Below are 25119 nucleotides of genomic sequence, written 5' to 3'. Positions count from 1 at the left end.
GGTTCTCGACCAATAAAACTTTGTGGCCGCGTGGTCATCTGCCACCTTAAGAACCTGTGGGTCTTTATGCTTGGTGGCAACCTCTGATGATGTACAAGATACGCTAACCATGAGTAGGATGTTTAAAGGGACACGTTGCCTTGGATCGGTCGAGTTGGTCGTTGAAAAGCATTTGAAACCGTTTGTTATGAAATGCATATGGTTAGAAAGATGTTTTAAAAGTAGATTATAATGACCCACACATATGCCTTGCATTTGGATGGTTTTCCTTGTACATCGTGAATTAACATGGCACGCCATTTTGTGACTCAAAACGGCTGACCGCGTTAGTTCGCAAAGTAAAAGGAAAATCGTGCAATTTCGAGCCATATTTGTGTGGATCATTGTATTCAACTTTTAAAACATCTTTCCAACCATATGCATTTCATAACAAACGGTTTCAAACGCTTTTCAAAGACCAACTCGACTGATCCAAGGCAGCGTGTTCCTTTAGGGCTGGTTGGAACCTTTAAAAAGGGCTCAAATTCTATCTACAATACTTACATCAAAGAAAGATAGATGCTTGGTGAGGTCAGGAAAATGCCCCTGCACTGATCCCACATCCCCATCTACAAGAGTCAGCGTTTTCTTCAGTAGCTTAGATCTAATGTAAAATGATTCAATACAAAAATTGCAAATTTAGTAAATGAAGAAAGCATCATAAATGAAACCAGTAGCTTCTGAATACTCCAGTGCCCTACCAACGCTTGCTTGCACCAGGCATACACACAGTGGGTTGACTGCCAATAGCACCCTGCACTATGACCTCACATGGGCTCAAAATGCCCAGTTGTCGGACAAACATGCCACACCATCTTTGTGATCACCGTCTCATTTAGGTGCCGCGTCGACTGCACTAGTAGTGTAGTTAGTTGTGGGTAAACATAAAGTTTGGTCGTACGCGCACGTTAGTGAAATTTGACACATTTGTCTGAGATCTGGGTACTTAGCTTCTATTTTTAGCATTAGTGCGGAATGCTTTTTGTTGTATAAGGTTCCCATTCAACTCATATCATGTCTTTGAACTTAACCAAGTTATTCCAGTCTCCACATATTTAAAAAGGGCTTCAAATACAATAGGAAAATTATCACTTTGTTTTACAGTTTAGGAGAGAAAACAAATGAAGATAACAATAATAATAATAAAAGTCGGTTTTTATATAGCGCTTTATACACCATGTCTCAAAGCGCTTCCACATTATTACCCCTGCTGTCGATTTCACAAAACTCTTCCTAACTTTAAGATTAATCTTAGGACTTAGGACAAGTCCCAACCCTGCACTGTAGCATGCAGACCTTAAGATTAATCCTAAGTTAGGACGAGTTACTCATCCTAACTCGAGATAAGACGAGTCCCAACTCTTTGTGAAGTCGACGGCTGGTCACTGGGCCTTAAATCATTCCTTAAACCATCTCAGCTCCCTGGGAGTATACAGCCTTTGCCGCCAAATATGTAGCGCACTAAGCTAATCAGTCACAAGAACCAACTCATCCCTCACAGGTACCCATTTACCCCTGGGTGGAGAGAAGCTTATGGTTAAGTGTCTTGCTCAAGGACACAAGTGTCGCGACCGGGATTCGAACCCACACTCTGCTGAACAGAAGCAACCGAGCTTGAGTTTGGTCCTCTTATCCGCTCAGCCACAACACCCCACAAAGATGCATTCTAGTAAACTATTCAATTACATGTCTGTATTAGTTTTTGTGTAACTTACTTAAAGTTTGAGGTAGAGTTTTTGAAGATGTGTACGATCTTGATAGCAGTTTTGAATCCATCAAGAGCTGTCAGGAAGTCTTGTATCTTACGCTTGCTGTAAAGTGTGTCTTCAAAGAAGATGGCGCGACTATCAGGGTGATCCAAGTTGCTTCTAGCCAGCCCTAGGGTGTGAATCCTGAAGGAAAAAAATCCCAATAGAGACAAATAAATAAATGGAGCCATCCAAGGGGAGAAACGATAGACTTTTATCACGGTGTGGCCATCTTGATTTTACTCCATTCCAACTTATTGTAACCAAACTGAGGCTGGACGTAATAACAGTCTGGTACCATGTTTACGCAATGAAGTTTAGCATTCATTACTGTTATGGAAACAGGGAACATGACCAAGATGGTGACAGCGTGATAAAGGTCTATAGGTTGTACAGTTAACAAATTTTTGTAATGGCAAGCACAATGTTTCAGTAATTTATAATCTTAATACATTATTGTGCTGTCATTGACATACTTGTAGTTCATCTTGACTTTTAACATTACCAATGTTAAACATGTACTTCCATTAATCAATAAACAATCAGTTCTCACTTGCTCAGCAGTCTCTCCAGATCTGGAAGTTGTCTCAGGAGGTCATTGACCTCAGCCATCTTGTCTGGTATATTGATAAGGTCCTCAACAGCATCCAGCCTATATAGAATAAAAGCAATCATTGTTCTTACCATAGCACTGATCTATAACCTGTGTTTTCAGTCAAATCGTTCAAACCGTAGAGTTATACTAGAGTACACACTGGTGATGCTGCGTGCACAAATACGATGGGACCGCAAGGAGATATTCCATTTTGTAGGATGAACGTTGTACGTGCTTTGAATACGAGTTCTAGGCCTACCTGTCGGTGTGTGTATGATAAATACACGCTATACAATGTTGTTTTTTCAACTAACGAAATGTCTACATGCGCGCATGCCGGGCCGCGTAACTAGGCCAGTGTGCCTTCTAGTTCTGATATATAACTCTATGGTTGAAACTAAGGTCAGCCATTTTCAAAATCGACTCCTAGCACAATGCACAGCGCACAATATTAATAATAATGGATTCTTATATAGCGCTCATATCAGTTACTCAGTGAAGCTCAACTTAAGGCTCTTTAACATACAGTATTTTCCTGCAATTAAGGTGTGTGAGACCACGGTTGAATTATGAGGCCTATTCCTTTTATACAGCACCATGTAATGGTTTACAAAGTGCTTTGGTGAAACTGGGTTCTTTTACATGTGTTACACAACACACAGGACCAACGGCTTTACGTCCTATCCTATAAGCTGTATTGGGAGTCAGAATTTACACAAAGGAATGGTGGAAATGGTAGATGCACTAGGGGTCAAAATTGAACAATGTTATTCGTAGCACGCATCCTTAGCCATGGTACATGCGTTTTTGTATCACTTTACGTGAATAACAAGAAGAAGAAGAATTGTGGCTTCTATATAGCGCACATGTCCGTAACTCAGTGATGCTCCTAGGGCGCTGAATGGTTCATGACCAATCAAACTTCACAATTTGAATGCCAAAATATTATGCAATTTACAGTCTTGTTTATGGTTTCGATGCCAAAGGGCTTTCAAAGAAAAGTATTACATTAATACCTATCATTGATGGACTTTGGATTACACAGGGGGGCACATAGCCATTGTTTGAACAGCCTCTTTCCAAATGGTGTACAGCATTGGTCTAGCCTCTCTAGAAGTGTGCCCTCTAGTGTTCCAGATGTGCCATTCTCCAGGATGTCCAAGTTGTACAATGTGACACCATCAAGTACCTGTAGTAAACAAACAAGTAACAGTTGTAGACAACTCTGTGTCTATTGACCCAATTCACCTGACGTCATCATCAAATAATCTTTTTTTTTTCAAAGTAAAGCTGACTTATTATACAAAACTGTCAATATTATTTAATCTTGTAACTGTTTTATGGAGATATTAAATCCCAAACTTATTTGCCACTTTGTGTAAAATGAGTACCAAAAAAACAAAAAACAAAACAAGGTCTGCCTGCACAGTTGAGTAAAATAAGTGGCCGTCACTCAGTGACGCTCAATGAGCTTTAACATGCAGTATATTTTCCTGCAAGGTATGTTGGACTACGTTTGAATTATGAGAACTACTCATTTTACATTATGTAATGGTTTACAAGGTGCTGTGGCGCAATATGCTGCCAATCAAACCCGGAACACTGGGTCAAACCCCCTTCTCTTTTAAACCAGAAGAAGAAAAACAAGAGATATTACCATATGTTGTCTGCCGGCTGCAAAATCCACCACATCAGCCTTGACCACCGACTCTACATCTAGAGGTACGTAGAGCTCAAAGTTACAGAGTGAAAGAAGCTCATGTTCCAGGCAAGATTTCTTGAGATACCAGGTGCAGGCTCCTAAAGCACTGACTGCTAACTCACTGGAGTCCTTAGCTGAATGCCCAAGGGTATCCGCTACAAGGAGAGAAACCAAACAAGTATAATAATAATAATATAGCGTGCATATATCCGTCACGCAGTGACGCTCAAGGTGCTTTAACATACAGTATTTTCCAGCAAGTGTGGGACTATGTCGGAATTATGAGACCTACTCCTTTCACATAGCACCATGTAAGGGTTTCCAAGGTGCTGTGGTGCAATATGCTGCCAATCAAACCTGCCATCGATTCACCAAACTCTTCCTATTTTAGGATTATCCGAAGGTGTTAGGATGCATTGAACCCATCCTAAGTTAGGATGGGTTACTCGTCCTAACTTGAGATAGGATTACTCCTAGAGCGTTTCATGAAATCGGCTGCAGGAACACCAGGCCAAACCCCCTCTCTTTTTGATAAGTGCACTGGGTTCTTTTACGTCCCATCCGAAGGGCGAATCATCATTGTTAAGTGTCTAGCATAAGGACACAGGTGTCACGACTGGGACTCGAGCCCACACTGATGCTCTTAACCACTCGACCATGACACAACATAAACTTTAGCTGTTAGCTCCATGACATTACCTCAAAGGGTGCTGCACTAACCCCATTACATTAACTCATTACTACTGTGACAGGACTGGAATCACAAAGGCAACAGCCCATGTTGCCCCTGTTTTTGGCCTTGGTGCCCCTTTACAAAGTTTGCCATAGACTAACAGAGGTGCCCTGGCCTGATGCAGATTTTAGTAACAGTTGAGAAGTACAGCAATACAATATTTCGCTGGCTCTTAAAAATTTACAATTTTTCCCCTTATGTGAAAATTAGGAACTAATTTGCCACCGACAGCCAGGGTAAGTTTTTGCTCAAAAAAAAAAAACATAATGTGCTTTTGTATTAAAGGGTTTTGGTACTTTTTGTACATGTAGGACAGAAAACACAAAGTCCACAGATTTACATTAAAACTTACACGGTTTGAAGTATTCAAGTACTGGAAATACGTTGTACATGCTAAACTAACTTTTGTGACATTGTTTTACTCATTTATCAGAAACTACAGCACTTCAGCAAGAAATATTTTAAGAGAAGTTTTCTACCATCATTTTCTTTACACCATGTAAATGTAAATCTTTGGTCATTGTGTTTTTTGTCCTACAAAAAGTACCCAAATCCTTTAAGTTGCAAAAAAATTTAAAAATCTTACCATCAGAGATCATGTTTTGAAGCACGGATGGCATTCCTCCTTTGTTCTCATTTTCCTTGCTCTTCTTCCCATCATCATCCTCAAAGTATCTGTTCTCTGATAGAATCTTAAGGGTCTTACTTGAATCCCAGAACTCAGTCCCTGGGACTAGAGGCTCCTTGATGACGGACAGGAGATTGTTGGACAAAATCTGCTGCGTCTTGGGAGAGAGTTTGCTTCGCTCAAACAGAACCTATCAGGAGAAATAAAACAAATAAAAGTTAGACATAATGTCTGGTCCTCCACATGTGGTTTTGAACGGGCACCCAGACCATCCAAAATTCTAAAAAATACCAAATCCGCCCATTCAAAAATGTAGTGCCAAGACAAAATCATCAGTGCTCGGACAAAAAAATCTTGAAAATTACTTACGATGAATTCAAACCACTTAAAATCACACACAGAATTCTATGACAGTGCCTTGCATCTGCTAGCCATTTAATTTAAAATTAAGTGGTTGTTCTAGTTGGTAAGACACTGCTCTAGAATTGCAAAGGTTGTGGGTTCGAATCCCACCCGAGTGATGTGCCCATTATTTTTTATTTTCACCGAACCCGGGAAAGTACTAAGTATACAGAGCTAACACACATCGGTGTATGGGTAAAACAAAAATTAATATACTCCATCCCCGATGCAAATTTAACATCTCTTAAATCATTGCGGTACCCGCTGCTTAAACATAGGATTCGAACTGCCTCTAGCTACCAAGCAATCTCGGTGGTCTAGCTGGTATGACACTGCTCTAAAATTGCAAAGGTTGTGGGTTCGAATCCCAACCAAGTAATAATAACTGGTCTTTACCTGAGCTGGATTGTAGTGAGCAATCAGTGTTCGGAAGCGTGAGCAGTGGCGGTCATCTGTAAACTGTCCAAGCTATAAACAAAGAAAAATAACAAGCCAATAAATCTCAAAATCCAAATGCATTGCTAAGGGTTAAGGACAGTTCCCTAGTTTAGAGAAAATTTTCCTGTTTAAAGATTGATCTTCCAGGGGTCAATTTCACAAAGATAGTCCCATGTTAAGGGTGCGTTCAGTTCGCTTCTCTGGGTGAACCCCTGTCTGCCCCCGGTACGTTCGAATAGCTTTGACGTCAGCCCCAAGTGCTCTGCTTGTGCAACGGGTCACTTTTGGCTGGCCCGATGTTCATGGACGTCACCACGAGAGGGTTAGTGATTGTTGATTAGCTCTTGTCAGGGGCTCAACTGAATGAGCACGCAAGTCCTAAGTTAGGCACTCGAGAAAAGATTAGTCTTAACTTCTTGTGAAATCCACGCCAGGATTTGTATTTATATATTTGTTTTAATGGGATGATTGATGGCTAAAGTAAGCTTTGGTAATTGGGATTGCCTGTATTTGCCTGCATGTGGAAAGACATCTTTAGCACAGCGAGTGGGATGTACTTAATGAATATTTTTAATTACTTTTTTTCGGTGTTGTGAATAAATTATGTGTAACCTAAGAGAAATCAAATAAATGTTGTTTTGGCAGAATCTCAAATAAATAAATCTTAAATCCTATCATTGTTCGAGTCTTACATGAAATTTTCCGATTGATGTATCTACGAAGCAGACTCCGTAAAGTCTCTCCCCTTCAGTGGTATCATCGCCCACTTTCTCCTTCACAGCCAACAGGTAGCTATGCTGAGCCTCACATGTATCGCCATCTATAAAACTATACGTCCTTGTACCTAAATAATAATAATAATAACATTAATAATAAGCATTTATATAGCACCATCTATCTGTAAAACTATACTTCCTTGTACCTGGATACAATCATATGAAGTCAAATTTTACATATTCCCTTTCATCAGTGTGCTGTTGTTCTTGGTTTTATAAAAAACAATTAGATTTAAAGGCACTGGACACTATTGGTAATTGTCACAGACCAGTCTTCTCACTTGGTGTGTCTCGTTCAAAAGTTGCAAAATGTGATTCAATCAAGCACAATGAGTCGTTTTGTCGACCCAGAATATTTAGTTTTTTGTACTTTTGAAAAGAGTCTCATCTATGTTTTAACACTTTAACAACCCCATGATAATACCACCACCTGTGGTTCAAATGTTGTGAAAGTAGAAATACACACAAATGGGAGACAATAAAACTGCAAACATGGTAATTCGCAAGCCTGAGAAAACCTTAATAGTTATAGGTGCTTGCACCAGAAACATCAGGGTAAACCTGTGTGGGTTCTCTTACAAGCACTTTCAACTCTTGTAAACTTACCTTTTGTGGAAATCCGACAAATTTCTCGTTTCACAACTTTGTCGTACTTTGTTGCCATCTTAGACACTGTGGAGGAAAAAAAAATAAAAAAACATGAGCAAGCAATTAACCATTGTTTTATTTTATTTTATTTTATACAAGTTTGCTCCAAACAAGGTTAAAAGCCACTCTTGGTATGGGGCTACAAGAAGAAGAATTATTTAATGAGAAAAGAATTCAGGGGAGCTGAAGGTAGGAGTTGATAAACAATGTCTAGATTGTAGGATAGAGGGAAACATGCACCAGGCAGGAAGTTCCAAAGTACATGGAATAAAGCTGTTGGAATGACTCCTTGTTCTACAACTCAGCAAATCAAAAAAAATGTTTGTTTAAAATTATTTTTATCAATGACATCAGTTGACCAATAAGAGTTTCTGATTGAATGCAGTCTATCCAATCACATGCTTACTTTTCTTGCAACGTTCCTGCACCATGTCGGGTGTTTCTGTCTGCTCAACCCTGGCTACTCGATAACCTTTCTGTATCAGTGTATCACTATAGCGACCATAGGCAATCTCAGGGAAACCAGAGTGGGCATTTTCACCCTGTAATCATAGACAAATAATGTAAGACAAAGTTAAAGGCAGTGGACACTATTGGTAATTACTCAAAATAATTGTTAGCATAAAACCTTACTTGGTAACGAGTAATGGGGAGCTGTTGATAAAATAAAACATTGTGAGAAGACTCCCTCTGAAGTAACATAGTTTTTGAGAAAGAGGTTATTTTCCATGATTTTGATTTTGAGACCTCTGAATTAGATTTTGAGGTCTTGAAAGCACACAACTTTATGTGACAAGGGTGTTTTTTTCTTTCATAGTTATCCCGCAACTTTGACAACCAATGAGCTAAAACTTTTACAGGTTTGTTATTTTATGCATATGTTGAGATACACCAAGTGAGAAAACTGGTCTTTGACAATTACCAATAGTGTCCAGTGTCTTTAACCAAAAAGGCATTTCTTTATAAATGGGAATAAAAAGAGTAGTAACTCGTTCTTAAACTGACGTTTAAAACCTTGCTGGATCGTGGTTGTGCCGGTTTTAAACGCCAGTTTAAGAACTCGTCACTACTCTTTTATTCCCTTTTAATTAAACATAAATAATTTTGTTGACCCCCTTGCCCTTGTTGGACTTTGCTCACCACCGGTCTAACTACAAACACTGTCTCGTAGTTATAAGAAATATTTCGCCTTCAAGCTAAGACACACTGTTTATCAAAAGCTGATATAATTACCTTCATGTAAATCAGACCAAGTTCTTTAACACCAACTTCTGCATCCATGTGGTAGAACTCATAAAACTTCCCCATCTGCAGATAGTGAGAGAGATTTCAAAGTTCAGGCAATGGTAATAACAACCTCAACCTTGTGTTTTCTGAGCAGTGTTATCACATTATGTATTAATTGATGTTGATATGAAATAAATGTATCTGAAATAAATAATTTTTATATAAATTAACTGAACTTCAACACAAGTCTCTAACATGCATTCTTTATTTTGATTAATGTATATCTTGGATAGTTGCAGTTGTTTGAAGCATCTTTAACATAAACGCAATAGACCTTTTAAAAAAGCATTGACGTCATCCAGCCGCCATCTTAGAGAAAAGGCGATGACGAAACCATCAAATTGCACAGATTTGTATGAGCAGCGCAAAGGATTGGCAAATGAACAACCTCCTTTTGACCTCTAGGTGAGGGCGCTCTACTGAAATGACATCATATGCATAAGGTCTACACGGATCCATATCTTGTTGTCTTTACTTTACCTTAAAGAAGAGAACCGTATCGAAGAAGCGTGATTTCATTGCCCACCATTGACGCATTGCCTGTAAGAAATAACAACAGAGCAATATAAAGTAGCATCAACAAGTTTTTGGGGGGTTGGCTTTCAAATTCAAAGTTATGGTACCGGAGATCATCACAAATTAAACTCCCGATGATGACTAGAGCAAGCTAGTCGAAACGTTAAGACCAATGAAGAACTCGCTTCACTGTAGTGAAGTTTACAATGATCCTTTAAAAGCTAAATGAGTATTCCTGGTCGTTTAAAGCCGGCAGGGTTGGCGGCCGTGTGATAAAGGCCCGAGCCAAAGGCGAGGGCTAATAGCGCACGGCAACGACCCGGCAAGGTTTTAAACAGACGAGTCACTGCTCTTTTAAAAAAACTGCTCTTTTAAAAAATACAATTACAGACACTTTGACAATTGAAAATTTGAGGTTTGAAATATTTTTTTCAAAAACTTTGTGAAGAGTCTGTTGCGCGTGGGTTGTGTGTACGCACGCGCGCTTAGAAATAGATTATGCGCGCACGCTAGAAGTAGATTACGCGCTGTTACTAATAGCTATGAATTGCAGTCCGCGTGATAATCTTGCACGCCTGACACGCAGAAGCCAGCCGGTTAAAACACTGGTCATTATCAACCGTTTAAACACCCCCACTTGACACGCTCTCCACCAATAGGAGTAGAGAAACTGTCTTAGGTATTTATGAATGTATTATTTGGTACATGTATACATTATTGCCTGTTTTACATCGTTACTGTGGAAACAATAAACCTTAAACCTTATTTCAGACATTTTCTTGTGGTTGAGGCACAAGTCCCATAGATGGGTTGCAATACACGTCATTGACCGCCATCTTTGATGTATTTTACACGTGAAGAGTGCACAAGAGTCCCGCGCAGCGCCTACACGCGTGTACTTGTCCTGTGTAAAATACATCAATGACGCGTAGTGTAATCCATCTATTGGCTACAACATCCCGCACTCCATTTTTTACTTACTGGTGTAGTCTTTTCCTGGAAAGACTTGGGCACAAACAAAGTCCTTGGATCATAATCAGGATGAGATTGTGGATTTCCTTTAAGATCCCTGAAATTCAAGTTACAAGAAATATGCATTGACATAAGGTTTAGTTGTTGCTGTGACACCTTTCAACTTTTGCCAAATCAAGTTTATTTCCTCGGGTGGGATTCGAACCTTTGACCCTGAAACAGATTGTCACAAATTGTCTAAAGTTGCAACATTTTTTCACTTTTTCACAAAAGGGCATATATGATTTGGAATAAAATAGTAATAACTCGTTCTTCAACAGTCGTTTCAAACCTTGCAGGATCGTGGCCACAACCCTGTAGGTTTTTAACGGCCATTTCAGAACTCGTCAAGAACTCTAAATAGTTCATCTCTTTATACCCAATTGCTAACTCACCTTCGATGGCCGTCTTTTAGCCATTCATATCGTTGATGTGGATATCGAGTTTCATCTGAATCAAGAGGAGTGCTAGGACTTGGGCTCGACTGCAAATGGCAAACAAAAATACTTCATATCATTATCTGAAATATCTTTGTAAATAAAAGACACTGGACACTATTAGTAATTGTCAAAGACCAGTCTTCTCACTTGGTGTATCTCAACATATGCATAAAGTAACAAACCTGTGAAAATTTGGGCTCAATTGGTCGTCGAAGTTGCGAGATAATAATGAACGAAAAAACACCCTTGTCGCACAAAGTTTTGTGCTTTCAGATCCTTGATTTCGGGATCTCAAAATGTAATTCTGAGGTCTTGAAATCAAATTCGTGGAAAATTACTTCTTTCTCGAGTGGGAGCCGTTTCTCACAATGTTTTATACATTGCTCTCCATTGCTCGCTACCAAGTAAGGTTTTATGCTTGAGTAAGGTTTTATGCTTGATTATTTTGAGTAATTACCAATAGTGTCCACTGCTTTAAAAGACTATTAATGAAAACCATGGAGAGGTAAAAGAATATAAATGGTCCAATTGTGATCAGTTGGGCATAATACAAAGTATTAAACTAGAAAACAATTTAGTAAAGGTATTTTTTCACCCCCTTCACAGTCCACAAGGATGTAGGCAAGGGTATCATCCATTAGAAACCAGGCTGGTATAGCATAATGCACCACCTTTCCAGCTTTTTAACAGCATTTATGGTTAAGTGCCTCACTTAAGGGCACAAGTGTCATGTCCGGGGTTCAAACCCACACTCTGCTGCTGACAACAACAGTACTTGGGTCCAGTAACTAGACTATTCAGCCACCAAAACACCAAAGCAGGATCGCTTGAACAAATTAGGAAAAGGTGATGTTTACATTTAAAGTGACACGATTGGAATAGGGCGCCCTCTCATGGTCAACAGAAAGTTATTTGGCTAGTCCTAGTGCAGTTTCATAGGTTCATCTTTGTCTTAATGTTACGATGGATGTGGGATGACGTCAATATATGCATTTTACAAGTACATTTTATTTTGGTGGGGTGGGGGTGGGTCCATAAAAACAGAACCCGCAGAAACACTGAGTTCGACTGCCCTCTGTGTCGTCTTTGGGCACAGTGTATCAATACCACGTTACATGTGTGTATGGCAAAATGGCAACACCCATAGACTGTTCATTTGATGCTTGGGAAGTTACAATTGCTAACTCACAACAAAATCGAACGCACATTGACGCACTCAGCGTTCTCCGGGCTCTATTTCTATGGGTAGTTAAACACTATTTCTAAGACTACATTATCACTAACCTCTGGTGTTTGGAAACTTGTAAGTCTGGATTTTGTCTTGGCGCTCATGGTTGGTGTGAGAAACATCTTTTTGGGTTGGGGCGTCACTGGCGCGACCATCTTCGGTTCAGATGCGACTATCTTAGGTTCATGCGCGACCATCTTAGGTTTAGGTGAGTCAGGGGTCATGACACTGAAAACAGGTCTAGTGACCTTTTTTCCTGATCTGACAGAGGTCCGAGAGCTGGATCCTCGCTTCCTCTTTCGAGATTTCTAAAGTTAGGAAAAGATTAAATTGTTAACATTCAGAGAAAACATTAACTAGTTTTTACCACTATTTCACAGGATTGAATGCATTTTGATGATTTTTTTTTTTTTATGAGAGATATCCCCCAAATATTCCTCCAATTAGGGTGTTTGAGCGTGAAAACAGACTTTCTGCTTCTTCTCACCCATACACTCTTGATCTGCTGAGATGTTCATGTAGAACAAGGAGCCATTCCAACAGCTTTATTCCATGCACTGCATCTCTTTGGTACTCTTGCCTGGTGGATGTCCCCCCATCCTATAATCTGGACTGTTTCAGGAGGAATATCCATTCCTGTCGCAAGCTCTCCTGAGTTATTTTCATGTTTAATCATTTTCTTCTTGTTGCTCCTTACCTAGAAAGGCTTTTAGCCTTGTTTGGGGCGAACTTGCATTAAAAAAAACCTACATAACTGAATTGGGCTATGCACCTAAATCAACCTTTCCCAACTCTTTACAAAGCAATTATGTAGGGTTTGAGGCATTGCATGGTGAGGTATCAATGTATATTTGGTTTGCCGTAACACCATGTGTGTATCTACTTGCCAGGTAGAGTTTGTTCTTAGAGAACTGTCTTGCTATATTCTACTGCCGCGGAGTAGATAATCGGAGGTTCGGGAGACTTCTCAGTTCTGAAAAGAACTGTCCTGCTTTTTAACTATTACCAGGGCGGATGGTATAGAAAATAGATTGGATTACTGCTTTAGCTCATAGGATCATTATTAACTGTACTTCCGGGGAGTCAGTTCTGAATTGGTCTCTAACAGTCAAATGCCTTGCTCAAGGACACAAGTGTCATGACAGGGACTTGAACCCACTCTCAGCTGCTGAAAACACCAGAGCTTGGGTCCAGTAGAAATACACTGCACGGAATGAGAAAAAACCTTTCTTTGTACCTGAGGTGTTCCGCTCTCAGACATTGAAGACGCTTCTGAGGTTTCATTCTCATCAACACCTGAGCTATCACTGTCTGACGAGCCAGAGTCTCCAACATGAGGTTTGTACTCATCACCTTCACACCAACAGACAACAAGATTCGCAAGTTAGATCAACAAACATTTTATTGCGTAAAAACAATGGACCCTTTTCATGAAATATGTAAATTGCACATAGTGTGTGCGCACTAAGACTTTGGTTGGCAAAAATGAGGGAACATCGCGCTGTTTAGTACACTGCTAATAACTACCTGACACAGGCGCGATTGTGGATCTGCTTAGTGCACAACTCTATTTGGCAACCAAAAGGGTCTGTACGCATGCGCGAATGTAAATAGCATATTTTATGAAAAGGGTCCATTACTCAGGGGATCTTATATTCACCACGTAGTATGCCAGTATAGTCAAACCAGCACATGGTCGTGCAGCAGGCGACAGTACAGCTACAATTGATGGTAAAACTGCTTTTGTCTGCTCTGAAACTTTTCTAACACAGTAATAATAGACTCAAGAAAAGTTCACTGAATCCCACAGAAACAAAACAGATTCTGTTTGTTATATGGGAGAGCACACTCCGCCCCTACAAAAAGAAAACGATGTTACCCTAAATCCAACTTTGTTCATTTGTTTTGCACTGCTTACCAGTCTACTGAGAAACAAGGTATCTTATTTACTTGGCCTACCCGGAAACTATGACCACCTACATTATAGTAAAGCTGGTCATCTTGTGTCAACCTGATGTCTGCAACAACGAGGCCAGCGACAGGATTATTGATTGCCTGTGGCCCAGATCTAAGTACTTGGGGTGTGTCGGATGTCAGTGTTCAATTTCTATGGGACTTAGAAGTTGACTAAATAGGTCATAGCAGGTAAGAGTGCTATCCGGGCTATGTTCCATTGGGGGTTCTTAAAAAAATTGTGATTTTTGACCGTACTGTCAATGAGTAAACATGATCGTGAAAAAAACTAAAACTTGCAGCATTAATTGAAACAAAGAATGACAAGAAACTTACCTGAGCTCTCTTCATCATCCGATGACTCAATGATACGTCTCCTCTTACGTGAAGCTGTCGAGAGAGGTGTCTGTCTCGTGGATGCTCGAAGCGTCTTCTTGGATTTCTCCTTAATTTCTTCCTCTTCCTGTTCTTCCTCCATGTCATCCTCATCGCTGGAGCTCGACTTATCTGCACTGCTTCCTATAGTAGCAGAAACAAAAGTAATATCAGAACTTTTATAGCACCTTAAAGGCAGTGGACACTATTGGTAATTACTCAAAATAATTGTTAGCATAAAAACTTACTTGCTTATGAGTAATGGGGAGATGTTGATAGTACAAAACATTGTGAGAAACGGCTTCCTCTGAAGTAATGTTGTTTTTGAGAAAGAAGTAATTTTTCCACAAATTTGATTTTGAGACCTCAGAGTTAGATTTTGAGGTCCCGAAATCAAGCATCTTAGAGCAGCCAACATCTTTTGTGACAAGGGTGTTTTTTCTTTCATTATTTTCTCGCAACTTCAACGACCAATCAAGCTCCTTTTTTCACAGGTTTTTTATTTTATGCATATGTTGAGATACACCAAGTGAGAAGACTGATCTTTGATAATTCACAATAGTAACCAGTGCCTTTAATCATCTTGTAAAAGGATTACATCTCATCATTTAATTGTAGTCCCACATACCTAGGAGGAAATACTATTGTTACAGCACAAGCAGCGTCAATGGGTGAAGCTTATGCACGGTATATAAGAAGCCACTATTATTATCATCATATTGACATGCTCTAGGGCGCTGAAGATGGCACTAGTCCAAAACTAAGCACTCTACAATGGACCTTATGCATTGACGTCATCCAGCAGCCATCTTAGAGGAAAAACGGTGACGAAACAATAGAGAGGCACAGATTTGTACGCGCGGCGCACAGTACTGGCCAATGAACGACCTCCTTTTGACCTCTAGATGAGGGCACCCTACTGAAATGACGTCATGTGCATAAGGTCTATTGACACTATTTATCGGGCTATCATAGCTGCTAGATCTATTTTTCCTCCCATGTGAGGCAATCACAGAATATTATTACCTGCTCTTCATCAATGGATTCTTCTTTTCAACATTCTCTGACCTTGGCTTAACACAGATTGTAGACTTTCCCACCAGGGCCAAATTTTATAGCCCTGCTTAACAGTTAGCAAATTCTTGTGCTTACTGTAGCAGAAAAATTTGCTAAGGTGCAAGCGTATTTCACAGGATAGCAGAAAAATTGGGTGGCCATATTGCGTTGGATTTGCATTGCGACATTTATTTTTGTGCGATAAGCACCGGAAGGTTAGCATGCCTTTTCGTGTGCTTGGGTTAGCAGTGCTTTGAAATGGAAATCGCACAGTAAGCACAAAATCGGCCGCTAGGCAGAGAGGACCTTGGACTTATTTCTCATTAACAGATCATCCTTCATCTCTAAATGTATACCATAACCAGAGTCCAATTGCAAGAGCTGGCAATTAGGCGAGATGGGGATTTACAGAATAATCAAATTTTGTCTCTCTGTGTTCTTGGGATGAAACAGGGATAGGATTTATATTACCATTAACTTTCATTTCTTGCTCTTCCTGCTCTTCATCTGATTGGGTGCACATGATAAGTTGTAGCCTGTCCTCTACACTCAGGTCAAGTGCACCTTTTGCTTCCTTTACTGCTTGGCAGACATCAAGTTTCTGGGTATGAAACTTGCCTCCACGTTCCGAATCTTTCAGTTTAAACAACTCCACATATCTAGGGAAGAAACGTACAATGCTAGTTAATTTTTTCAAGAAACATACAAAATCAAAAGTATTCCGCACTAATGCTTAAAATAGAAGTCAAGTACCCAGTTCACAGCAAAGGTGTCAAATTTTACTAACGCTCGCGTACATCCAAATTGTATGTTTACCCGCAACTCACTACACTACTAGTGTAGTTTGGCGCGTCAACAACACAGTGATTATGTAGGTGGTGTGGCATGTTTGTCTGTCAGTTGGGTATTTTAAGCAAAAGTGACGTCATTAGGGCTGGGCGAATTATTCGAATATCCGGTTAATGGCGAATAGGTTTTCCTATCCGTAACCGCGAATGCCTTTTTTTTCTTAACCGGATATCCGCATAGGGCGCGAATAGCTATTTATAAACCGGATAGTTCTGTAATTACAACCAAGTAACCGGATATTCTTTAATATCCGAATATCCGCGGACATCGGGCGACAACCGACATGAATGTTTTGTCTGAATCCTAATGAAACTTCTATTAAGACAGCATAAAACAGCATAAATTAAGTATTTAACTATGCTCACCTCCGTGAAGAGTTAAAACAATGACATTTCTGACGTAATTTGTTCAAAGATTACAAAAGTTTTCCTTCACGTAGAGTCATCCACGATCAAAAGAAAAAGCAAATTGCCATCTTTAAATTAGATCCGGTCATTTTTATGAATGAACCGAGTGACACTATCTGAAACTAAGGGAAAGTTTCCGTATGGCGCCACCACTTTTTCATTCGAAATAAAATAATATAGTATCTAATTTACCTGATTGATATATCCCTTTTTGTAAAAATTAGTGAAAAAGTGGTGGCGCCATGCGGAAAGTTATCCGAAACTAATATCAATCCGCCCAGAAGATCTCATTCACAAACGAACAGCGCCCTCTAGCGGCAAAAAAAACACTATTTTTTTTAATAGCGCCCTCTAGCGGCGAAAAAAAACTATTCGAATATCCGGTTAATTTCGGATAGTTGGCCAGCGGTATCCGAATAACATAATTTCACTATTCGCCCAGCACTAGACGTCATAAAAGTGCAAGTGCTATTGCATTACAGTTAACTTATCTCTCCTCATATATGAGATTGGCCCACTACAAGGCATTTTTCAAACCTGCATTTTTTTTCTGCCTTATATTTTGGATATTATACTCACTTCTCAAAAATCCAAGATCTACTGTGGGACTCATCGAAAAACTGTACATGAACTTGACGTTTCTTTCCTTGCTTGATGTGAGTGTTAAGAGTTGGGTGGTTACACACCAAACTAGGCCACCATGGGTAGCCTTCTAGCTTTGCCCAGACGACATCTCCAACTTTGAAGGCACAATCTGTAATTAATACACAATACATGTCAATTCTGTGACAATAGAACAGTTTTGTTGTTTTAATGCAAGTCGCCAGAGACACACAAGGCCGGAAGGCCACTTCAAGGTGTGGGCTACAATTAATTTGTTCCTATATATGATGTGCCACCTACTCCTAGGGCTGAAACAGGGTTAAGGCCCGGTCACACAGGGGAAAAGTTTCCGTATGGCGCCACCACTTTTTCATTCGAAATAAAATAATATAGTATCTAATTTACCTGATTGATATATCCCTTTTTGTAAAAATGAGTGAAAAGGTGGTGGCGCCATACGGAAAGTTATCCCACACAGGCCCCGATAACGAGAACAAAAACGATAACGATAAAAATGCACGCTCGCGATTGGTTGAATTGCTCCTTGCAGAAAACGCCTACGTCATTCAACCAAGCGAGGGCGTGCATTTTTATCGTTATCGTTTTCGTTCTCGTTATCGTGGCCTGTGTGACCTGGCCTTTATCCCTTTTACAGTCCATGCGAATGTAGGCTTGGGTCTCATCAGTCCGAAGCAGTTAAAAGTTGTTCAACTAGTACTCTACAAGAATACCGGACACTTCGGCACCTCGCAAACTCGGCACCTGCAAACTCGGCACCTTGCAAACTCGGCATCTTGTAATCTCGGCACCCACTCGGCACCAAGAATGTCGGCACCATACAAACTCGGCACCAACCTTTTATTGACTAACAAACTCGGCACCAAGCAAAATGAACCTCGAAGAGTCAAGTGGTTAAAATAAAGTAACGTACGTGTAATTACACAATAAAAAAGAGTTTGATAATTAGTAGCTTTGTAAACGCTGTTCATGGCAAAATCACTAGTTATGGGAGTTGATAAGAATTCCGAACTTTCGAGAAAATTTGGGCCCACAGGAAATTTACCGTGGCGCCGCACCGAGTTCAGTCTACAAGTTTTTTTTAAATGTTGTTTAGGCTGATTGCATCCATGTCGGTGAAAAGTGCGGCGCAATTTTTTTTATGATTTGGGCTTTGAAAATTAAAAAAAAAGGGTTTTGTTTAATTTGTTTAATAGTTTTCAATGAAATTTTGCTTTAACAGAGCGTGATTTGCCGAAAGACGCCGGCCGTGACCGGGGACTAATTTACCGACGGACCACTCGCGACAGTTCTGTGCGTGAAAGATTAAAGATCGTTTGGTGCACATGATCCTTTCAGTGTTATTTTTTTCCCGTCCCGTGCTATTTTGCTATAACGTCGCTTCTACTTTCTGGTAAATTGTACGATAGTTAAAATAAGTGTTATAATAACTTATAACAGGATCAAACTTTTTATGGGACTGGGGGACTGAAAATCAGTGTGAAAAAAAATCGAACTTTTTCAGCTGGGTGCCGAGTTTGTATTTGTACATGTGCCGAGTTTGTGGGTGCCGAGTTTGCATGGTGCCGAGGTTGTAAGTGCCGAGTTTGCAAGGTGCCGAGTTTGCAGGTGCCGAGTTTGCAAGGTGCCGAAGTGACCGGTACCCCTCTACAACTCTACTACGTACGTACTAACTAAAATAAAGTTAATTAATAAATGAAAAACTTTCATTTATCATGGGCTCTTAAATGTAAATGGAGTAATGATCACGTCAAACACATATGATGTATAATGATTGAGTACAGTACACAGGCTCTTATTGTTATTCAGATCTCGGTTTAAAACACACAATTCAGTAAAGTAAAATGACAAACTACACTGACAACAAGTTCACAACACAAGACGAACGAACGTGACACACCGTCTGCGCCGTTCCCCTTCAGTGACTGCTCCGGTCCTTTCGCTGCCTCTTTTGGCGACTTGGATTTCTCATTTCCAACATCGTCAGCTGTCAATGGTGAGGTCGACTTCCTGGCTACAGCTGGACTCTTTGAAAAGTAGGAAAACAGAGTGTTTTTCGGCATTGTCTGGGATTTTAGTTAAAATACCGTCACAAAAAGATACACTCAACATGTGTGGGATGGCAGAGTGTTGACAAGCTTTCGCGGGAAATTTAGTTTAGACTGGCTCTACAATCAGGGGATAGACGTTTTGTCCTTGAAGAACAGTAGGAACTAGACAATTAAACTGGCTGTAAGTCGACTAAGCAACCAAGCTGAAGCTAGCCGCGAATTCTCAGCCGCGAATTCCCAGCCGCGAATGCCAGCCGCGAATTCTCAATTTACGGCCGAAAAGTCCAGCCGCTAATTCGAGTCGCCGCGGCAGCCGCGCTTTTCCCGTTTCACGAAGCGACAACATTTCCTAAGTTGTTCACCCACACTTTAGCCACTGTTTGTTTAGTTTGGTCATGGAGGTAGGATTCCTACCTCCATGGTTTGGTAAATTCATGGCAATTTTGAATATTGGTTTTGTAAAATTTCGTTCATTATAACAAAATGGAGGCCAAATTAGGGTAAGATAATTGATTGTTTAATGCTTTATTCGATCCATCAATCTTTAATAGTAACGTAGTCGACTCTCTCTGCATTTGTTTTGAAAAAGAAAATCGTTAAACCAAAATACCGTACGTAATTAACAAATAATTTAATCATTAAGACCATTTCATAACACATCTAAATATTCCGTTGAGCTAATTAGAACAACAAATTTGTTCCTAGTTTTACCATTTAATATATTGTTTGGGGTTTGTCTCTTTTGAAGGGAATTTTTACTAACTAAATCAACGTACTTAGTCACTTTAAAACAAAATGTACCTCACAAAATTGACAAATAATTAATTTTGAGTGTTTGATCATCAAGACCATTTCATAACAGATTGAAATATTCCGTTGCAGCTAATTACACCATCTAATTGGTGTCTAATTAAACCACTTTATATGTTGTGGGTTTTGTCTCATTTGAAGTGAATATTTATCAAAGAAATAACGTAAGTAGTAACTTTAAAACAAAATGTACCTCACATAATTAACAAATGGTTACTTTTTAGTGTTTAATCATTAAGACCATTTCATAACACATTGAAATATTCCGTTGCAGCTAATTACACCAACTAATTAGTTCTTAAATAAAACACTTTATATGTTGTGGGTTTTGTCTCATTTGAAGTGAATTTTTATCAAAGAAATAACGTAAGTAGTCACTTTAAAACAAAATGTACCTTACATAATTAACAAATAATTAATTTTGAGTGTTTAATCATTAAGACCATTTCATAACACATTGAAATATTCCGTTGCAGCTAATTAGACCATGTAATTAGTTCTTAAATAAAACACTTTATAAGTTGTGGGTTTTGTCTCATTTGAAGGGAATTTTTAATCAAAGAAATAACGTAAGTAGTCACTTTAAAACAAAATGTACCTCACATAATTAACAAATAGTTACTTTTTAGTGTTTAATCATTAAGACCATTTCATAACACATTGAAATATTCCGTTGCAGCTAATTAGACCAACGAATAAGTTCTTAAATAAACCACTTTATATGTTGTGGGTTTTGTCTAATTTGAAGTGAATTTTTATCAAAGAAATAACGTAAGTAGTCACTTTAAAACAAAATGTACCTTAGATAATTAACAAATAATTAATTTTGAGTGTTTAATCATTAAGACCATTTCATAACACATTGAAATATTCCGTTGCAGCTAATTAGACCATGTAATTAGTTCTTAAATAAAACACTTTATAAGTTGTGGGTTTTGTCTCATTTGAAGGGAATTTTTAATCAAAGAAATAACGTAAGTAGTCACTTTAAAACAAAAAGTACCTCACATAATTAACAAATAGTTACTTTTTAGTGTTTAATCATTAAGACCATTTCATAACACATTGAAATATTCCGTTGCAGCTAATTAGACCAACGAATAAGTTCTTAAATAAACCACTTTATATGTTGTGGGTTTTGTCTAATTTGAAGTGAATTTTTATCAAAGAAATAACGTAAGTAGTCACTTTAAAACAAAATGTACCTTAGATAATTAACAAATAATTAATTTTGAGTGTTTAATCATTAAGACCATTTCATAACACATTGAAATATTCCGTTGCAGCTAATTAGACCATGTAATTAGTTCTTAAATAAAACACTTTATAAGTTGTGGGTTTTGTCTCATTTGAAGGGAATTTTTAATCAAAGAAATAACGTAAGTAGTCACTTTAAAACAAAAAGTACCTCACATAATTAACAAATAGTTACTTTTTAGTGTTTAATCATTAAGACCATTTATAAACACATTGAAATATTCCGTTGCAGCTAATTAGACTAACGAATAAGTTCTTAAATAAACCACTTTGTATGTTGTGGGTTTTGTCTCTTTTGAAGGGAATTTTTATCAAAAAAATAGCGTAAATGGTCACTTTAAAACAAAATGTACTTCATATAATTAACAATTAATCACTTTTCTGTGTTTAATCATTAGGACCTTTTAACAACACATTGAAATATTCCGTTGCAGCCAATTAGACCATGTAACTAGATCTTAAATAAAACACTTTATATGTTGTGGGTTTTGTCTCTTTTGAAGGGAATTTTTAATCAAAGAAATAACGTAAGTAGTCACTTTAAAACAAAATGTACCTCACATAATTAACAAATAGTCACTTTTTAGTGTTTAATCATTAAGACCATTTCATAACACATTGAAATATTCCGTTGCAGCTAATTACACCAACTAATTAGTTCTTAAATAAAACACTTTATATGTTGTGGGATTTGTCTCATTTGAAGTGAATTTTTATCAAAGAAATAACGTAAGTAGTCACTTTAAAACAAAATGTACCTTACATAATTAACAAATATTTAATTTTGAGTGTTTAATCATTAAGACCATTTCATAACACATTGAAATATTCCGTTGCAGCTTATTAGACCATCTAATTGGTGCCTAATTAAACCACTTTATATGCTATGGGTTTTGTCTCATTTGAAGGGAATTTTGTCCAGCCCAAAATAGCTAAAGTAGTCACTTTAAAACAAAATGTACCTTACATGATTAACAAATAATTAATTTTGAGTGTTTAATCATTAAGACCATTTCATAACACATTGAAATATTCCGTTGCAGCTAATTAGACCATGTAATTAGTTCTTAAATAAAACACTTTATAAGTTGTGGGTTTTGTCTCATTTGAAGGGAATTTTTAATCAAAGAAATAACGTAAGTAGTCACTTTAAAACAAAATGTACCTCACATAATTAACAAATAGTTACTTTTTAGTGTTTAACCATTAAGACCATTTCATAACACATCGAAATATTCCGTTGCAGCTAATTACACCAACTAATTAGTTCTTAAATAAAACACTTTATATGTTGTGGGTTTTTTCTAATTTGAAGGGAATTTTTAATCAAAGAAATAACGTAAGTAGTCACTTTAAAACAAAATGTACCTCACATAATTAACACTAAAAATAAACTATTTGTTAATTATGTGAGGTACATTTTGTTTTAAAGTGACTACTTACGTTATTTCTTTGATAAAAATTCCTTTCAAATGGGACAAAACCCACAACATATAAATTGGTTTAATTAGGCACCAATTAAATTGTGTAATTAGCTGCAACGGAATATTTCGATGTGTTATGAAATGGTCTTGATGATTAAACACTAAAAGGTAACAATTTGTCAATTATGTGAGGTACAATTTGTTTTAAAGTGACTACTTATTATTTTTTAGTCTAAAAATTCCCTTCAAATGAGACAAAACCCACAACATATAAAGTGGTTTAATTAGGCACCAATTAGATGGTGTAATTAGCTGCAACGGAATATTTTGATGTGTTATAACATGGTCTTAATAACTAAACACTAAAAAATAACTATTTGTTAATTATGTGAGGTACAATTTGCTTTAAAGTGACTACTTACGTTATTTCTTTGATTAAAAATTCCCTTCAAATGAGACAAAACCCACAACTTATAAAGTGTTTTATTTAAGAACTAATTACATAGTCTAATTAGCTGCAACGGAATATTTCGATAGGTTATAAAATGGTCTTAATAATTAAACACTAAAAATAAACTATTTGTTAATTATGTGAGGTACATTTTGTTTTAAAGTGACTACTTACGTTATTTCTTTGATAAAAATTCCCTTCAAATGAGACAAACCCACAACATATAAAGAGGTTTAATCATGCACCAATTAGATGGTGTAATTAGCTGCAACGGAATATTCTAATGTGTTATGAAATGGTCTTGATGATTAAACACTAAAAAGTAACCATTTGTTAATTATGTGAGGTACATTTTGTTTTAAAGTGACTACTTACGTTATTTCTTTGATAAAAATTCCTTTCAAATGGGACAAAACCCACAACATATAAATTGGTTTAATTAGGCACCAATTAAATTGTGTAATTAGCTGCAACGGAATATTTCGATGTGTTATGAAATGGTCTTAATAATTAAACACTAAAAAGTAACAATTTGTCAATTTGTGAGGTACAATTTGTTTTAAAGTAACTACTTATTATTTTTTAGTCTAAAAATTCCCTTCAAATGAGACAAAACCCACAACATATAAAGTGGTTTAATTAGGCACCAATTAGATGGTGTAATTAGCTGCAACGGAATATTTCGATGTGTTATAACATGGTCTTAATAACTAAACATTAAAAAGTAACAATTTGTTAATTATGTGAGGTACATTTTGTTTTAAAGTGACTACTTATTATTTTTTAGTCTAAAAATTCCCTTCAAATGGGACAAAACCCACAACATATAAATTGGTTTAATTAGGCACCAATTAGATGGTGTAATTAGCTGCAACGGAGTATTTCGATGTGTTATGAAATGGTCTTAATAATTAAACACTAAAAAGTAACAATTTGTCAATTATGTGAGGTACAATTTGTTTTAAAGTGACTACTTATTATTTTTTAGTTTAAAAATTTCCTTCAAATGGGACGAAACCCACAACATATAAATTGGTTTATTTAGGCACCAATTAGATGGTGTAATTAGCTGCAACGGAATATTTCGATGTGTTATAAATTGGTCTTAATAATTAAACACTAAAAATAAACTATTTGTTATTAATGAGAGGTACATTTTGTTTTAAAGTGACTACTTACGTTATTTTTTAGTCTAAAAATTCCCTTCAAATGAGACAAAACCCACAACATATAAAGTGGTTTAATTAGGCACCAATTAGATGGTGTAATTAGCTGCAACGGACTATTTCGATGTGTTATGTAATGGTCTTAATGATTAAACACTAAAAAGTAACTATTTGTTAATTATGTGAGGTACATTTTGTTTTAAAGTAACTACTTACGTTATTTCGTTGATAAAAAGCAAATGAGACAAAACCCACAGCATATAAAGTGGTTTAATTAGGCACCAATTAGTTGGTGTAATTAGCTGCAACGAAATATTTCGATGTGTTATGAAAGGGTCTTAATGATTAAGCAAAACAAATTAACAATTTCGTTAACTATGTGAGGTATAATTTGTTTCAAAGTGACTACTTATGTTGTTGTTTTTTTGTGATAGTCCTATTCAAAAGAGACAAAACCCATACCCTTTAAATGGGTGTCATTATGATTAATTAGATGGTGTAATTAGCT

The 25119-nt window shown here is 37.5% G+C and overlaps 1 protein-coding gene across 1 annotated transcript in view; it reads right to left on the bottom strand.

The window, feature by feature from the left end:
- LOC139949762 (DNA mismatch repair protein Msh6-like) overlaps nt 1-19584 on the bottom strand; it is a 30130-nt gene extending 10546 nt beyond the window's left edge. The window contains exons 1-20 of the mRNA XM_071948298.1: nt 19353-19584; nt 17411-17585; nt 16047-16234; nt 14481-14663; nt 13429-13544; nt 12248-12499; nt 10919-11007; nt 10494-10581; nt 9477-9536; nt 8943-9017; nt 8116-8251; nt 7668-7733; nt 6978-7129; nt 6244-6315; nt 5404-5635; nt 4040-4239; nt 3399-3571; nt 2341-2439; nt 1755-1931; nt 544-643 (exon numbers count right to left, since the gene is read on the bottom strand). Coding sequence (XP_071804399.1) covers nt 544-643; nt 1755-1931; nt 2341-2439; nt 3399-3571; nt 4040-4239; nt 5404-5635; nt 6244-6315; nt 6978-7129; nt 7668-7733; nt 8116-8251; nt 8943-9017; nt 9477-9536; nt 10494-10581; nt 10919-11007; nt 12248-12499; nt 13429-13544; nt 14481-14663; nt 16047-16234; nt 17411-17585; nt 19353-19515 — 2796 coding nt within the window. The 5' untranslated portion in view covers nt 19516-19584. The remainder of the gene's footprint in view (nt 1-543; nt 644-1754; nt 1932-2340; nt 2440-3398; nt 3572-4039; nt 4240-5403; nt 5636-6243; nt 6316-6977; nt 7130-7667; nt 7734-8115; nt 8252-8942; nt 9018-9476; nt 9537-10493; nt 10582-10918; nt 11008-12247; nt 12500-13428; nt 13545-14480; nt 14664-16046; nt 16235-17410; nt 17586-19352) is intronic.
- Between the last annotated feature and the right edge of the window lie 5535 nt (nt 19585-25119).

Source organism: Asterias amurensis, chromosome 17 (genome assembly GCF_032118995.1).
Source record: "Asterias amurensis chromosome 17, ASM3211899v1".
NCBI classification, from domain to species: domain Eukaryota; kingdom Metazoa; phylum Echinodermata; class Asteroidea; order Forcipulatida; family Asteriidae; genus Asterias; species Asterias amurensis.
Note: the sequence above shows the minus strand (reverse complement) of the source record. Positions and strands in the feature narration are given on the sequence as shown.